Source organism: Bombus flavifrons, chromosome 6 (assembly GCF_040668555.2).
Source record: "Bombus flavifrons isolate JBK064 chromosome 6, iyBomFlav1_principal, whole genome shotgun sequence".
Taxonomy (NCBI): Eukaryota; Metazoa; Arthropoda; class Insecta; order Hymenoptera; family Apidae; genus Bombus; species Bombus flavifrons.
The window spans coordinates 1,288,312-1,307,163 of NC_138447.1; the positions used below are offsets into that span (position 1 = coordinate 1,288,312).

Consider the following 18,852-nt stretch of genomic DNA (forward strand, 5'->3'; position numbering starts at 1 on the left):
ATTTGTATTTACCGTGTCGATGGCGCATTCAAAGGATCGCCACAACCACAACCCTCCATGTATGCTTGGAAAATGCGCTCGAGATCTCTACACCCTAGCGGCGACCTATCTTGTGTGTACACGCATTTGTTGAAACATCGACGATAATTCCGTTCGAAGAAATGAGTATCGATCAAGGGAAATAATTCAAACAATTTTCTTAATTGTTCATATCAAAATCGGTTTGCTTGAAATTTTGATTTTCGTTTTGCATTTTGTTACCAGGTTTTATTCACGAAGTGTTTGTTACAATAAATTTAAAGGAAAGATTGCGAATGAATTTTCGTTTTACTAAAGTCATGTGTTGAAGTGGCGAACGATTGAATTAAGATGTTTATGAATATTCGCAATTCGAACAAACGTTTCATCGCTTACCATTAGTACTGATAAAAACTATGTTTAAATGAAATTGAAATGTAAAAGTGCAAAAGTCTGGGAAATAGATAGTAACTTCTTCTTGCTTCTTTTCAGAAATATCTTTCGTTATTCATAGCCAATGAACCGTAACGGCAACACGCGGTGTCGACAAGATCAGCATATCCGACCTCGAACTAGGACACAGAACGATGATGCAAAGTCCGTGGCTTGTTTCCGACTACATTTGGCTTACCTACAGAGGATTAGCTTCGGTCAGAGAAACCCTTGTTCGCGGTTTCTCTGCATCCCCATCTCGACTACATTCCACCACAGAGTCTCGAGGAAGCATGATCGAATCGATCGTGTGCTTCTACTGTCCTTCGTTCCCATAAATATGCATTTTATTTCCTGCGTCCTTAATATTTAGTTTGATTTCACGACATACTACAGAATTACGATATTTTTAATACATTTTGTAGGAAAGCAATATTTAATGATATTACAAATATAAATAAGGTTCAGGATAGATTTTTTGTATTGTTATCGGACATTATATAGAGAGCTGATCTCTGTTATATGGAAGTTTTTCTTCGCGTTGGAATGTTAAAGGGAAAACTTCAATTGATTTAGTTAGGAAACGAATCTCAAGAGGATGAAGAGAAGGTGGGTTTATTTCGCAGCTGGCTCGAAGTTAAGGAAATAGACTTCGGGATAAAGTTAGCTGTAAGATTTTTTACAATATATAAAAAATTCCGTTTCCGCTAAAATGCATGTAAACATGTATTTTAAATCTAATCTTTGCTTGTATAGACATTAAATACTGTTCGAAATGTATATTATTTATATTTTCTTCAGTTAATTAAATTTTCTCCGCGTGAATTATTCGAATGTTATTAACAAGTGACAACAACGTAAATGAATGGGTACGAACTCTGTGAAAAAAGTATATATATCTGAATATACGTAATTTGAAATAACGTACACCGTGGAAAATGCTTACCGTGCGTGGCGTAATTAACCGAGATTCTTAACCACGACATCGACGACAATAATTCCAGTTACCTGTTACGCCTTTACGCGAGTTTAACATGCTCTCGGACTAATTAGTTTCACGGTCGCATAGCAAGCACGGTCTTTGTCTTCGTTAATTATGCAACCTCGATAATATTACAAAAGCTTGCACCTTGTACGTGACAAATCATCGAAGCTGTCTGACTTAACAATAAACGTAGAAAGAAGATGTAAAATAGGAAGCTTGCTTTTTATTTATGCTCTGCTAATTACATATCGTTCGTGAAATGAATTCTAGTCGTCGCTGTCGTATCCAAAGTTGAATAATTGATTCACAAATGATTCCAAAATTTTTGCGACCCTTTACTTCCGCTGTCGCGTGTACAAATTATTAATCGCAAGCTCGGTTAAGACTTTTCAAGAGTCTACTGCCACTGCCTACAATCGTTTTAAAAGCAATACCAGAAATCATTGTGAAGCAAAGCACCGATTGGAAAGCAGATGCAGCAAACTACCGAATTTCGATTACCGCGTAACCGAGGTGAATTCGATTTGCGAACAACCGAGGAGTCGCCGTCTCACATGGCTTTCAGCCTCCAACAATTTACACGCATTTCTTCCTTCTGTGTGGACGGTGAGCGCAGACGGTGACTGCATCGGTACATATCCACCTCCCCTTAAACCGAAGAGAAGTAGGGTGGTTTGAGGGTGCAAACAGGGGGACGAGGAAAGAAGAGGACGGACTTTAATTCGCATTTTCGGATTTCCAATATCGTAAAGCGGTGAAGGAAGACGCGACTCCGGGTAATGCCTGACGTTCGATAAGGGTGAATCCTCCAGCGAAGGAAGAGACCGGGCCAGGCGGAGGATGTGAAGGACCAAACTCGAAAGGCGTTATTTCGTGACTGCTGCTTGGTCTCCCTGAGTATTATCATATTTATAAGTTAGCCTGACTCCTCGGGAATACGAAAAAAAAAAAAAAGGGAAACACATCACGGACCCGATGAGAGGATAAGATCCATGTAAAGTGTCCAACTTTGAGAGATCGAGTAGTTTTGCATCTATGCGTTTACGTTATTGCCACTTAGAGATTCTAACTTACAGGAGAAATATCTATTTATTTCCTTATTATTTTTCGGTACCATTTTTCTAGAGAAGAAGTTCGAATCTTTTACGCGTGTTTAGGATATAATTTTAATATACGCCTATTATCTCTTCTTTAAATATGGATATTTTAGTACAATCAATGTTGTGGGTTAAATTGATTTTGCAGATAATTTTATGTACATTTTAATGTTTATCGAGCTCATTAAGAGGATTCTGTGTTATTATTGAAACTGCAGACTATGCAGATAAAATTCAACTTGTATAATTATTAATAACAACTTTAAAAAAATTCGAAACAAATCAACCTTGTTTGATTTTAAGAAATAAAACTGGAATTTTACGTGTGTTGATAAGTTACAGAAGTATTCGAATTCGTTAATAATATAAAGGGAATTATGACATTATATAAGAGAAAATTGTAAAAACATAACAAATAGAAAGATAAAGACATTAAATATTATAGTTAAAATAATCTTTAAACAGAAACTCAGTGGTATTTTTTTATCGCTTAACCATTTTATTAAAAATAAAAACTAACTTTGTTCCAATTTAACGACACGCGACAGATTTCTAAACGATCGTCGTTAAGGAAAGTTCTTTTGCCATAAAAGAGGGGTAAGGGGCGAGATAAACACGCTACCATCGAGGGTGGCCTGGTACGTTAAGGGTGAGTGTTTCAATGAGAAGGGATAGATCCCTTCTAACTATATCTATAAGATTCGTGACGCGAATATCTGTACGCCCCTAGCGGAAGATTAATCAAAAGATAATTTTTGTTAATACTGGAAGAGTCTGGCACCACGTGTGAATTATGTCCCTGGATTATTTAATCCCATAGCCAAAAAAGAAAAAAAATATGAATCGGCGCTTATTTTCGAATAAAAAGAGAGCTCAATTTCGAAGGAAAGAAAACGTGCTACGCGACTGTGTTATGGCAGCGATTCGGAGGATGTTTTACGACACGGCTCGTAAAAAAGAAAGTTTTCATCGCTTGCAAATTGAAAGAAGAATGACTGAAACGATTGAACCGCGACGAGAATTAATTTTTTTAGAGTTTGAGAAAAATTATGTCATAAAACGATAATGAACCTTGACACCGAAATTTTATAAGGCTATTCACAAAGCTAATTAATTGTGCTTTATCTAGAAAGAGGCACTTGACTTTTTTTCGATTATAGCGAAAGATTTTATGTTTCCTTCTTTTACATCCAACATCTGTTTTATTTTATATGCATATGTACGTCTGTTAAAACCAAATTTCACGTACACGTTATCTAAATTCATGACATAACAAAAGCTTCCGTCCCTCGTCTAATCATGACTGAAATTCAACACGTAGCTCGTTGTTCCCCTGTTCCGCTGGAAGACCAAAGAATCGTCGAATTTTGTGATTTTCACTCGTGGCACGAAGTCCAACGTCCGCCAGACTCGTAACGAGAGGGCAATCTCTTTCAAGTAGAAGACCATCGAACTGTCGGTCGCCGAAAAGATCGCGCGCCGTAAAATGAGGGGGATGGGAGCAACGGTCTCTAACTTTCTAACCGAATTGTTAACTCGGCAGCAAGCAGCATCGTACTGACAGACAGAAGCAAACTTATCGGTTAACTCGACGGCAAGAGAGAAAGAAAAAAGAGAAGAGGCAATGGGAGAAGGGAACCGAGGGAACGGAAGCAGAAGATAAGGGAGAGTAAAAGAAAAAGAGTAGAGCAGAAAGAAAGAAAAAAATACAGAAGTTGGAGGAAGCCCGACGAGAAGTCTGATTTAGTAAACACGATTTGAATATCTGATTGCAGCCATGTACCTTTAAAGCTTGTATCTGTCTCTACGGTATTCCGCGGCTACTTGGTGTAACTTGCCTTAATCCCAAGCTTTTCCCTGCTTTTTCTCGTTCGTTCGTTCAATCTTTCGCTGGTCTGTTTTCGATCGTCCGATCGACTCTTTCTATCGTGAAAAATGCGTGGAACGAGAAGAGGCGGTATGTTCAATGGTTCGTACACCGTGCTTGGGAACTCGAAATTATTTAAATTTTATAACGCAATAGCGAAGTTTATAATCCTGCCTTGTGCCGTACTCGTATTTCCATAAGAATTTAATAACACCGCAACGCAACGCCAATTAATATACTTTTTTGCCCTCTTAGAAACGGCTATTGCACCGAGGCGGCAACCTTCAAAGGAAAGTCTCGTTCCATGGTCTTTCTCCTTCTGTTTTTCATCATCAACGTCGCCAGTTTTCCCACTACCTTTGCCCGAAAACCCCGTCCCAACTGTTACGACGTAATAAGAATTATATCCTCAGGTCGGTATAATATCTCGCGATCTGTACTTCGACTTTCACGGATTGGAAGAAACGTTAGATTGTGTCGACTGACTCGGCGTCGCCACAGAGGAACGACAACGACAACGACGACGACGAAAGCGGCGGAAGGATTCGAGACAAAAGAGGCGGACTGGAGATGGCGTGTAATTAATAAATCCACCGGCATCAATGGTTTTCTTGTAAGCGGCTTTCGAGACGCGAATTATAAACGTCACGCCCCGTTCTTGTAATTGCTTTAACCGTGTGCCCTTTGTCCCGATAAATTTCATTTCGCCGTCCTAATGTTTGTCAACCGTTATACTTTACCTCCGTCGCGCCGTCGTTACTGCTACCGCTACTTTTTGTTTCATCATGATCCCTCGTAATTTAATTCCCGCTACGTAGTAGCTTTTCATTAATTAAAAACGTACCGCTGACGGTTTCCAATTGGTCAAAAAAATTAATCCCCGCTTTTACCGATAGGTATTTTTAGATGAAAAAATATCGTTCCTCGATCGCGTCGCTATAGATAGTGCGACTTTCTCGAATAAATTTCAAAATTAGAATCAGTCGAATTTTGCTCGTATTTCTCGGATTTTAATTAGGGACAAAGATACGCGACGTGTTTCCCTTAATTTCACTTTAAACACCAACTCGATCTTTAAAATATTAAAAGCTTGCTGTAAAATAACAAAATTTTGGGCGAGAAACAAATAACGTGTTTAATGTTTACGCTTTCGGCAACACCCTCGAAGCTCATCGATTCATAAAACGAACTCGATAGGCGGGCGGTTCGTGTTTGCGCGGCATCTACATATTTTAATTGGTCAGCCTGTATAGAGCCATGTAATCGGAACCCTCAAAGAGACTTCATGAAATTTCAATGTAACGACATTAAATACATGGGTACGATTCAAAGGACTCGAACTGCAAACATCGGCCGGGTCCGGATGGAACTGTAAATAATATTCGAGCACCCGGGGACACAAGTTTTCTCTCTCGTTTGAACATAACTCTTCAAGAAGGTGAATGACGACCGGAGAACACTTGCGTCCTTTCACAGAGCCAATAAATTGCTGCACCACTCGGAGACTGGGTTCGAAGATTCCCCACAGACCTTTTGCTCAATTCGACTCATCTTGTGGCGAACTAACGGGACTAGACTTTGTCTTACGAGGAGAGGGATTAGAACCAGAGATTTTTAAATGAAATAGAGTGTCGACTAAGCATAGATCGTTAAAGCTCTTAAAAAAAAGAAGAGGAGAATCGAGAGAGACTGATAATTTATAAAAGCATGTCTACTTTTTAATTCGAATTTTTTTTTATTGCGAATAAACTACTTAATTGGAGTTGCTAACAATGAACGTCGTTTGTTGTTAACACGCAGTTTTCGGATGACATAAACGGTCGAAAGTATACAGAGTAAACATAGTATAGAATGAATAATAGAGAAACGAACATAAGAAAATACAAAGGAAGAAAGCGAGGAAGTTGGACGCGGAGACTGGAGAAATTATAATTTTACGAGTGATTACCTCTGTGAAAATATTCAGTAGTTTTGTTAACAGACTTCACTGAGATTTCTGGAAATTTATTTTAAATTGGATGTACTTTGTGGACGAAGAAACTGTAATGCTGCCGTCATGGTGTTTTATATCGTCGCAATTTCGTGATACAATCTTTTACACTATTATTGGACCACGATGGCAGTGTTTAATTATTTGCCGACTGTTATTATTGAAATTTTGCTTCGACGACGGATAATAATCAGAAATAAACTTTTATTTCAAGCAGAACGTAATTTTAAGGAGAATATTATTCCATAAATCTTTGTAAAATTATGAAATACCTCTATAAATAAAGCATAAATAATCGCGAGCAGAAACTTTTATCGTTATTCTAAATCTTCGAACGGAATGCTAAATCAGCTATTATTTTCGTCCGTCTATCATGATAAAAGCTAATCGAACGATTCGAAGTTATCTACGAAAGCAGGCGAGGTACGTTCGGATCAAGTTTCTCGCAAATACACACGGTTAGTTCCAAGTCAAACAAGAACGCGTAACGTCAAAGTGAAACAAAGAAACGAATCCAGCCCAAACTGAAAAGCCTCCGGAAGAAAAACAAAGAAGGGCGTAGAGACAGCAACTGGAGACTAAAAGAACTTCAAAGATTCTGAGGTACCCGGCAGTCAGTTGAGTCGGGGGTATCCCCAAAGAAGGAGAAACTGGAAGCTTTCTAGCCACACGTACGCAATCGGAGTGTGGCGGGCAAAGCAACGACAAACAAAAAAAAAAAAAAAAAAAACACACACACACACACACAAGAAGAAAGACTAAAACGATAGGAAGGAAAACGGATAAAACGAAAGAGACTGCTGGTCAACAGAGGCGCAAGGGTGGAAGACTGTAGGCAGAAGTAAGCGAACGGGAAAGAGGAAACGAGAGGATGAGAAAGCCCCCAAGTATTTCGCCAACTTGGTAAGCCGAGTTGAGATCGTCCGCGCGAGGATTTCTTCTCGAGAGCTACACACACTTCTTCTCCTTCACCCTTCTGCAATTCTTCTCTTTCTTTCTTTCTTTTTCTCGATCATGTAGCTTTGTCACGCCATGGATGCAAGTATTTCGCAAACAGATTAAAGACACCGAGACTGGTCGACGACAGTCGCTGCAAACAACGTATTCAAGATTCACGGAACCAGGGACGAGAAGCGGAAGATAACGAGAGAGAAAGGGAGGAAAGTGGATCGACTTGGGCGATAGCGGCGAAAACGACGTTATTTCGAGTGTGCCGTTATTTTGAATCCGATTCAACAACGCTCGCCGAAATGCGAAGAGGTGGTCGTGCTTCCACAGCGAGATCCGCTGATGTTTACGGCTACGGAATCGGGAAACTCGAATGGGAAACAGATATGGGCTGCCGTCGAGTTTCCTCCGTTCGAGTCCCGTCGAATGGTAATGGAAAATCATTTCGCCACTCGAAGACGAACGGGTCTTAGGATACGCGCACTTTCCACGATTTACAAGCATTGCCGTTTGATTCTTCCTGTGACTTTTAGCTCTGTACTCGATCGATGCGTTTACTTGGCTAAAGTATTTTGGAGTTTTAAGTGTAGAACTGGATAACAGGGTTTACGAGGAGAATGAGATCCTTGGTAAACGAAAATATGAAATTTTATCGATTTAGAGGCGTCGACGCGTTCTACTTTGAAATTCACGAAGTGGTATAAATTGTCAGTATTGTGCGATGCGTGAAAACTATTTTATGGATTATTTTTATGGGTAGGGGAAACGGAAGAGGATGATTATAAGATATAAGTTTAAATTCTGACGAGAATGAAATAGGAGAGCAACGAGAGAAAGAACGCAATAAACACGACGAGGATAAAACGACCGCTCTAAAGTTACTAAGCCTAAACGAGTAATAAAGTTGGCGATATTGGTGCCCGGTTTCTATCAAAGAGTAGCCGCAACATATCAGGGTCCATCACGTATCCTAACCGGGTTGCACGCGGCGCGGCACGATATAAACTCCGTAAATCCGGTCCGGAAGCGACACGCCTCGCTCTGGGAAAGTATCGCCTCCTCGCTCCTCCGAAAATTGTCTGCATTACGAAGTCCACGCGTATCCACTCCGGGACTTTATAAGATACGAGATTAAGAGGTTCCACCAACCAAAGGCTTCCTTTCCCATTGTCTGCGTGTCCTCGTTCCCGGTCCTCGTTCACCGACGTTTCCCCGTCCTGGAATACAAGCAGCGGGTGGAATGGGCACTCATTCCAGACCCAAGGGAGAACAGAGACGCGGAATAAGAAGAAAAGGTGAAAGAACGTCCGATGACTGAACCATGATCAAAGATAATTTCCGATCAAAGATTAAGGATTACTCCCATGGGCCACATGGTCCGTCTAGGAATCAAAGTCCGACGAAATATAAAATGCATGAAGCGAGAATCCCCGAAGGGTCCTCACTACGAGAATCCCACTAGCGTATATACCCTCTACCGTCTGCAAACCTCCCTACTCCCGACTCGGTCGTTCCACCCCCAATAAGAGGGATTGCGTTCGCTGTAAACGCATGTACGGACACGCGGGACGGCTGTTGTACACTTCATGCCAATAACGCAAGGCCGTCGCTGAAGATCCCAATGTTTATCTCATTTGATCGACTGCGTCTGTGTTCCTAACTTTTGATCGAGGGTAGGGACGCTTCGCGAAACTGTAATTTTTGTAATATTAATACCGATAAATTGTGCAAACGCGTTATTGTCCGAAGAAGTGCGTATAATCCGCGACGAAAATAACTAGAACAATTGTAGAATGCGTTGCTCGAATCGAATAACTGCTACTCCGACTGTATGGAGCAACATTACATGGGACAATTGTCCCATTGAGAATTGATATATTACAAATCATGATTGACACACACTGAATAATTGTTATCTTAATAACTTCTATTAGTTTGATGTTATAGAAATAACAAAATTATCATGGCAACATAAATTACGAGAGAACTCGAGTTAGATTGACTTGACAAATTTCTGACATGACCTAACACATGCCGAGTACTAACCCATGAATACAGACTACGTTTCTCCAAAGCGTATACAATACAATATAACTTTAGCTCACAATTACCAAACTGCTAAACTAGTGTATATGCACAAAGTTCTAAAATAAAAAGCGAGCATTATGACCAATAATATTTATAGAAATTCAATAATTGTAGAAATTAATTGCTAGAGTAGAATTATTAATCGTACAAATATATATATACAGTAGACGACATCCAATTATACAATAAAAAAATATAATTTCATGACGAGGGATTAGCCCTCGAAGAACCAAGGTAAATCCCATTCAAACCTGCGACGCTGTTAAAGTTTTCCAACAAAAAGTTCAGCTTTAACGTGTAAACAGCCTGAACAAACCTGTTCGTTATATTTAGAGTAAGTACGATATCTCAAGTTAAAGAATTCCCATTATACCTGAACAAAATTGCGTGGCTTTTGTTTACCTACCAATTGCTCAATTAGACGCACTCTTTGATCATCTTGTCTTCGGTTTGCAATTCGCGTTGTAATCAGCACAAACAGAAAAAAAGAATTACGTTATTCAGTCATGAGCTTTCACCCTCTTTTATCTGACCGTTTATCTTCTAACATAAGGTAAAAGCGAGCCGAAACAGAGATATTTCACGATAATCGGATGAGAGCAGATGAATATTCAAGAACGTGTACGTGCGCAAAGAGAAAAGTACGATAATCCGTACCGCAGCTGGCCCGCATCTCTGTATTTTTAGCATTTTACAATATTTAGAGGCCAAGCGAAAAATCCCAGTCGTCGTTACGTTTCTCTTTCCGATCGTTTCTCGACAAAGAACGGCATTATTAGATTAATCCAACTTATGGAAACGTAAACGTAATGAGAATGTTGCGATCGAATTCGAATATTGCGTCTCAAATACCACAATAAACGTTCCGCGAACTTCTCGCAATTTTATAAGCAATTTTCTCCTTGAAAAGCTAGATAACGTAATATTTCACACGTCAGTATAGTTTAATTTAAGATAACGTAGAAACGCAAGAACAAAATTCTTTCTAAATTCAAACTAAGAGAAGCAGAAAGAAAATAATAATTCTTTCGTCTAAGATGCTTCACATTGAATAGAAACCAGCTTTATGCTCGTGTTCGTATTTCCAAAACCTAAATCGTATTACATGAACGCCGAGAGCAGCTACGAAGGAACCCTACGCGAAACAAACCAGAAAGAAAATCATAACAGTCAGATCATCGGATAGCCCTTCGTCTCTAAACGTTCCTAACCCCTGAGTACGAATTCCATTCGTCGTAAATCCGGCATAACATCGAAATATTTTCCCTTTGGCCATGCGATGTCCGCGATTATCCATAAGTTAAACCAACTCACGGCTCGTGCCGTGAAAGACAAATAAGTGTTCCATATGTATAGAAATCGTTAGTATTTTTGCCACGTAGAGCGCATGCGTCAACGAGCCACATTAGATATTGATATTAGATTTAACGCGCTTACAACTGTCGCTGTACCTAATTAGGGGTGTGCTCCCCCGGCGAAACAGATGGCAACCCTCGGGCGATGAGATAATTCCATGGAGAGATTCGTTGGAGGGTGGGAAACGATAGCTACTCGAAGAAACTGTTATGGGCACAAGATACAAAAAGGAACGGAACGTGAACGAGGACTTAACGAATAAGGATGAAAAGAGAGTGAGCGAGATAAGCAAACTTAAGAATAGATCCCGAAGTAGAGATGTATGCTCATGGTCCGACCCGCGAGCCGACGTTTGTTATCAAACTCCTTCAATAATTCATCGAAATTAGATAATGCCGTGCAACGAATAGGGAGAACTCATATAGACCGAGTCTACCTACTTAAACGTATTAAATGTACGCTGACAAAGCGGCCGAACAGATCCTGGAAACGATTTTACTCGTCGACCATCGTGAGATCTGATACCAAGACAATGAGAGGTTTTCCATATTATGTATCTGTTCTCGAAACTATCTATTCTCTCGTATTCCAGTTGCTCGATTCTCTCGCTCTGTCCCAGTGAAATTGAGCATACAAGAGAATAGTAGCATGGGAATTGAATAATCACCGCATAAAATCCGCATTCGATCGGCGGTCAGCAGGGATGATAATGGCATCTCTACGTTTCGACTTCAAAAACCGACAATATAGTCGGTGAAACAGCCATAAAAACGATTGCATTTGGAAGACGCCAAAGATGCTGTTGACGATACGAAATACGTCCGATATATGCGCATTATTTCGCTAAAGTTCTTTCAATTCGCGACCACCGAACAATCATGATATTTGAAGAATGAGCTTTGATATATATTCACGAATAAAAATAAAGTTACGAGATATTTACGAGATCTCCCGACATATTCATTTTCGATTAAAATAATTCCAGCAGAATCAAATTTGCAAGTACCTACGAAGTAGTAAGTGCGTGGAACGAAAGATCATCGGACGAGATCGATCATTTTGATCCATAGGTTAGCGCAAGTGGAAAACGCAGAAGGAAAACGATGTTACTTCCGCTAATTCGTGTCAATCTATACAAATATTCCAGGCCAAATTCGACTCGGCGAAGCACACGTCAATGAAATAGTCGCGAAAACAATGTATCGCATATTACTCGATAACGTATGAATAACGCATGCACGACAAGCAAACACGAAAATTGCTACGCCAGCTTCCGCGTTTCTCTTTGCTGGCGGTTAATAAATCATCGTTCCACGAATACGGAAACGCAACGAGAAAGCGAATCGAGAAGCAAAGCACACGAGAAATAAAATGGAAAACAAACGAGAAAACAAACGATAAAGCAAAACGGGCGAAGGACGAAAAGCGAAACAGGAATAAGAGAGTAAGGGAGCGAGGGAAAAGGTAGCAAGGAAGGAAAACAGAAGGTGGATTTAAATGACGAACCACCGCATCGTGTCGCTGACGCCCGCTATATTACCACGAAATTTATTCGTGCGCTGGTTCGCGTTCCTATGACCGCAAAAAATGTTAATTGTCGGAAGTTGAACGTAAGTACGTCGTGCGTACAAGACAATAAAAGCCGCCCACGAACCTACAGGATGAAGAGAGATGGCGCACGCGCGCCCACCTTACCCAAAGAAAGTGTCCGAGGTGTGCTTAGGACGGCGTATAAGTATCTAGTACTACAGCTACATTAGGGCCAATTCATTTGCATGCACTTTTACGTCGTTCCGCCTTCAAAAAATATTTATCGATCGTGGTTCCGCTGTGACGCGACGCCTCGCTTATGAATTATGCATAGTAATGCGCAAGACCTAGTAGCTCATTCCCGGCCGCAATTTCGCCATTGAAGTGTAATTTCACCGGCCTCGTATTAGAACCGAAACGAGCTTCTTGCGACGTCGAGACTCGCCATAAACGACGGCTATGAGAAAAGGTGTCGTTCACAGGCGACCATGACCGTCACTAACATAAGAGAACTATCTACGCGACGGAGAGCACAAAGGAGCTTTGCTCGACACGTCCAAGGACAAAGGACTCCAGTCGAGATTGTTTCGCGGTTCGCAAAATGTATTTAACGTGCGTAAGTGGCTGGATCGAATTATCACCTGTATAACTCTTTGAATGTTTACACGGCAGACAAACGATTCAGCACGAAAGACCAATATTCCAGGGATCTTGTACTTCTATATCCTGCGAAAACTTAGAAAGGTAAGTTTCGTTACACGCGTAAGACGTAAAATTTTAAAGATCGTCGAAAGGAAAACTAATCTCAACAAGCTCGAGCGAAAGCAGCGAGTAAATCTATCTTACGCGTGCTATTTCGCGCGTCTGAATAATTCTACGAACATGTGGGACGTGTTCCACGTGTCATTAAGAGTCGTTCAAATATTTAAGCTTAGCTCCACACGTTTTTTCGCGCTGTACTCTCCTGTGCTTAACGTTTGATTGCATATTTACGAGTGGAAGTACATATTTGGTCGCGTGAAGAACAGCGACATTAATACGTGACTGTGTACTTTTATAGCGTCATTCATCATGATGTTCTCCCGCTAAAAATCATACGTGATACAGATACGTAAAACTTCGAATGAATGATTTACGTCGCAGTCGCGCATGAATTCACTCGATGAGTTTATTCTCGCGTGGATGGATCCTAACAGGCAGAAGGATTCTCTCTTTTTTTCGTGAAAATCCGAATCTGTATGGTGTAAACGATTTTGGATTGTAATTTTTCAAAGCCGCTTTTGCGATAGCTTTTTTATTGTTTACGAGGTGTTTGTATGCCATTGCACTACAAATTTTATTTTCTTCTCTTTTTGTCATGGAGAGCCAACATATTGTATTTTAAAACTGCGATATGAAAATCACAAAGGTAATTAATAAAGATATGAGGGAGAAGAGCACAATAAGTCGTATTTCCTGTTTTTTACACAGCAATAATTTTAAGATTCAAACATTCAATATTCAACAATTAAACGGTGCACTTTCAACCATTAAACGGTATAAGAATAAAAAAATCAACAAAAATAGACTTATCATGTTCCCATGTGATACTCGTAATTCATAAATTTCTGCAAATTCCTTTTATTGCATTTTGCATTTTATTATCCTAAACAATTCTGAAAGAATTATTCGAAATAAATAAATTTAACAGCCGTTTTTCTTTCGCAACCATATAGCTTTATCAAACAATCACGGTTTAAATAATTTTCACTCACGCGTTCGCCGAATTCCGGTTCAATTTTTACGGAAAAAAGAAACAGTTGATTAACTGAATCGGCTACTTTGTTTCTATCGCTATCGATTCGGCGCGATATCGCGACATTTATTTCTCGTCGATAAAACGGCTTTGACGCGCGTTATTTGGACATGCTAAATTTCCTAGAACACTTTAGCTGTTGTCGGTTTCCTGATTTAACGTAGCCAAAATGAAATCCGAGATTACGCGTTGATCGGACCATATGCGTTTAAATCGCCGCTCGAACAGGCACGAATAGCGCTACGAAGAGAATAAGGGGGACAGAACATATAGTGGACCGTTCATACATCGATTCTGATGAAGTTTACGATATAGATCAACACTGATCAACCACCGATCTGTAAAAGCAATAGTAACAGCTAATTTTCTCGTCACTAGCCGAAATAAACGATAATACAATCTAGCCTGACTTACGAAAGCGATTGCATTACGATTTTCAAGTACGACTTTATTCACTCATGTGAAATCAATGGAAATATATGGAATAAAATTGATGTCATCGACAGTTAGATACTATGTATCGTGCTTTTATAAATTCGAGGTACCAATCGTGAATTATAAATTATGACTGTGTGAACAAAATTTGATAAAGCGTTTAACACTAAACTTACCAGTGTCGGTCAAATTCACCGCTTTCAAACTTCTACACAAATTTAACCATATTTAGCACTAAACCTACCGACACTTCGTGTATACCTATTCCTACCGTGTACGGTCAAAATGACCGATGATTAAAGAAGTAACAATTTTTATGATTTAACTTAGATAATGGTTAATTTACAACTAAATGTATATAAAATGATAAACTTTCATAAAATTTCGTCAAAATTTACTTTTGTTTAATTTCAATTATAGATTTGAATAAAATTACACTTTTATTTATGTAGAGATATATCTTATTCAACTTCGCTGCATTTTTTACAAATTATCTTATTATCAAATGTACATTTGCTGCATACATATTTCCCGCATGTTAAACAAATTTTCGTAATTTTGTAACCTTTACAATTTTTTACTTGACAAGTTTTTTATAGTAATGAATCTGAACTTGTTGATAGTTTTATTGCATGGTTTTTTCTCGCGATGCTTTATATAAATGTAATATATACACCAGGTTTATAACAATTTTGTGAATTCTCTATAAATCAGCCCCATACTATAGATACCATTGCAAATTTATTGGTTCGTAAACGTTGGATTCTTTCGTTCTTCTTATCAAATCGTATAAACCTCATAATTTCAGCGAAGTCATTCCTGCTCATTGTTTTTGAAAAAAACGCAAGTCTCCAAATTTTATTCTACAAATATGAAACATCTACATTCTTTGCCTGATATGCACCGCGGGCATACAGCAGAGCAATAAATGCATCTAGTTCTATTGCATCTAATTCCCTCTTAGTCCCCAATACTCTAAATACTTCTTCTTCCGTACATTTTATTATATGATCCCTTATACGATGATCAATGATAAGATAAAATGCCGTCTTCGCTTGTCCTTTCATTATATTCCGTTTAGCATATCCCTAAAAGTATTATAAACTGATGTCCTGCCAGGTTTGGGACTTGCATCTATTTCTTTCCAAACTGTCCCATCGGGCCCAGTTTCGATACGTTGGTTCTCTACGTCAGTCTCACTCTTTGGTGTCAACGATAATTTCTTTCCTTTTTGCCCTGGATGCGAACGCTTATTTATAAATAATATTCAACTCTGATTCGGTTGTAAATAGCTTTTCATGTGTTTCCATGCCGTTTTCAGTTGCTGAAGTTTCTTGTTCATCGCACACTGAACAGTCTTCTTCTATGTCCGTTATTTTCTTTTTGTAATTTTTTTTGTAAAGTCGACATTTTTAGGGTAAATATTTATCACAGAATAACACCAAGTACGGAATACAAAATTATTGTCAAATTTGATATGCTTTGCTTTTCCTTTTACAACAACTTTACACAAAATGCTCTGAGATGCTTTCTGTCTGAGTTTTAGAGATAACAAAGTTAAATGTCGATTGATTGACTAACAAACTGAGATGCATTCTGATCGAAAGGTCGATAGCAAGTAAGAATATGGTCTGTGACTACGATATTTATAAGACAATATTGACTTCTCCGCCAATGGTTACTCGAGTGTGGAGTTGGGAAAAACCCGCATTTCAATGTTTTATCGCAATGAGCGATATCGTTAAGAAACTTCTAGACTTTCAAGATGTTTGTAACAATGGACTGTAAAAAATGCTAAATTTTATAGCAGTTAGGACTATTATGGACCTGAATTGATATGTCTTGACAGCTGATGGCCATCTTGATCGAGGGATGGATTATTATTTATGACAAAACTACGGGCGTGACAGTTATTATTTATTATTATTGATTTTGTTTGTCATCTGACCTTGAGATAGCCTTTTCTTTGTACTGATTGCATTTATTATAAGAGTAATTAAAATATTTTATCGGCCGGTTAAATTGACCGCCCGCGGTAGGCAAGACAGAATACAATTTTTTCTTAGAAAAGAAAAAAGTAAACTAAAAGTAAATACCGAAAAATATATTGTATGCATGTTTCAGGAAAAGTCAGAAATTATGAAGCGATATGTTAATATTTAGTATTAGAGTATCATAATATTCGAGTATCACAAAACAAGAATAAAACATTGGATACGTATTGAGAAAAAGAAAAGACGAAAGAAATGAAAAATTCACTTACCATTGTTAGCTGCAACCGTTGGTCGAGTGTCTAGCAAGAGCAGGCACAAGACGACGAAGATAGTCGCCATCCTGGGTACGATATTGAAAGACGTTCCTTTGCTTCCCTTAACAAGCACCAGTATTTTTGGCTGCAACTTGACGAACCCGGTAGCACAAGCACGATCCGCGTAAGATACGCATCCGCAACGAACAGACACACCAACAGAGTCCCTTGTTTCCTCCGACAGCCCGTACGAACTTTCAAGGTCGTCCTCCCACTCGCGAAATGGTCCACACCGATGTTTGTCCGCGCACGTACGCCCGTTCGGATCTGAAAGCGATTTATCGGTCAGAGCGTCGATCAGCATCCACCGGAAATGTTCTCCAGAAGACCCTTCCGAACGACCTTCCATCGAAACGGATCACAGGTTGAGAACTCGCGATGTTCCAGGGTGGAACCACAGTTCCGGTCGACTCGCGCCTCTTGATTAGGTCAAGCTTTTATAAAAAATCACGTCCCTCCAGCGCATCCTAAGAGCAGTCACACGCGATAGCGAAACGAACAAACACGCGCGCCATCGATTAACTTTGCTCCGATCGAACCCTCCGTCTTCACCACTTCCAAGTTTTACATCCGAAATCAGATACAACTAAAATGTAAAAGTTACAATGTTCACCAACGATTCCGTTCGGTAGAATGAACGCGACGGCGGTCAATCGACCGAGGCGATCCTCGATCAACCAGGATGTAAGAACGATCGAAGCACGTTCCCGCGATCGTCAAAGGACAACGACAGTTCCCCGACTGTACGCTCGGGACGCCCGGCGTCGACTGGCGTCCTCGAGTACAGAGGGGACCGCCGGTTCGGACAGACGTGCACACGCCGACGTCCTGGCATCACGGCGCATATCTCCTCCACCCCCGTAGGAGATCTCTCACCCTTTACCGAAGCAAGCCAATCGCCGCTTAGAAGTCACCGCCCATCGCATCACGGAGTCGGTACCGCCCCCGAATTAAGATTTTCGACTTTTCTTAGTCCCGACCCGTTTCGACCAAAGCGTCGCCCGTGCCTCCGTGTCTCTTGCTTTCTCTCTCTCTCTCTCTCTCTTTCTCTTTCTCTCTCTTACGCCCTTTTTCCAACCACCCCGACTTTCGCGGTACGTTTCACACGCGCACACACCGCGCCGGTTCAACATGCGAGCAACGTGCCACCGCACAGCCGGTGGAAAAGGAAACCGCCAAGAACGCGGCTAATTTCAACCTCCTGCGGAAAATGTGCTTTTCCCTGTTTGGCTCGTCTGGAGAGCGGCTGCGGCCGTACACTGACAGACCATCCTATTTACAACAGACCAGCCGAGAGACTACAACCAAAGAAAGGACGTCTCCGAACAGTCGAAACGTGAATGCTTACTGACTATTTTGATAAGCGGCGAGACGATATTTTCTTCGAGCGCACTCCGGGAATTTTCACAGGAAATGACACGATACCTCGTATCCTACAGCGTTACCACTGTTGTTACTTACGTTTGCGTTGAATACAGTACTAACCATGGATTCGCATTTCATACAAATAATGGAACGTTCTCTTATTAAATTAACAAAATTGATAAAATAGTTTAACAATACCTGACAATGTTCGATGCACCGAAAAGAAAAATTTCGGCTTTTACCAAATATTCGAAAGTGTAAACATTGTCTAAATCGAGAAAGATACAATACATATCACGATATTATGATCTGTTCGCAACTAAAAGGAATACGAGAAAACGCAAGAGAAAAGCGAAGATAAATATTTACAGTTGATGCGGAATCGCCTAGAGTGTGACTGTGGCACCATTAGAGTAATAGTACTCATCCTTTATCAAAAGCAAGTTGCGGATGTACCTACTGTACGCTTATTTCGTATGACGTTTCATTTTCGTGAAAAATCGTCGGCGAGTTTTCTCGCGTGAAATAGAGCGTGGAACTACCGCAAACTTCTGTCATGGATACTTTTAAACTGTGATTTTACATCGTTTATATATATTGCTGTGAAAATTTACAGGCCCCACCGTTTAGATATCCTT

At 40.0% G+C, this 18,852-nt stretch overlaps 1 protein-coding gene across 5 annotated transcripts in view; it reads right to left on the reverse strand.

Annotated features, from left to right (window-relative positions):
* LOC138180724 (lachesin) overlaps positions 1-18,852 on the reverse strand; it is a 299,803-nt gene that overhangs the window by 247,278 nt on the left and 33,673 nt on the right. For 3 of the 5 annotated variants that reach the window (XM_069114826.1, XM_069114823.1, XM_069114827.1), the window contains exon 1: positions 16,805-17,860. In XM_069114826.1, the coding sequence (XP_068970927.1) occupies positions 16,805-17,198 (394 nt within the window). In that variant the 5' untranslated portion in view covers positions 17,199-17,860. Of the gene's footprint in view, positions 1-16,804; positions 17,861-18,852 lie in introns of those variants that run through there. The other 2 variants (XM_069114825.1, XM_069114824.1) reach the window with 2 other exon arrangements.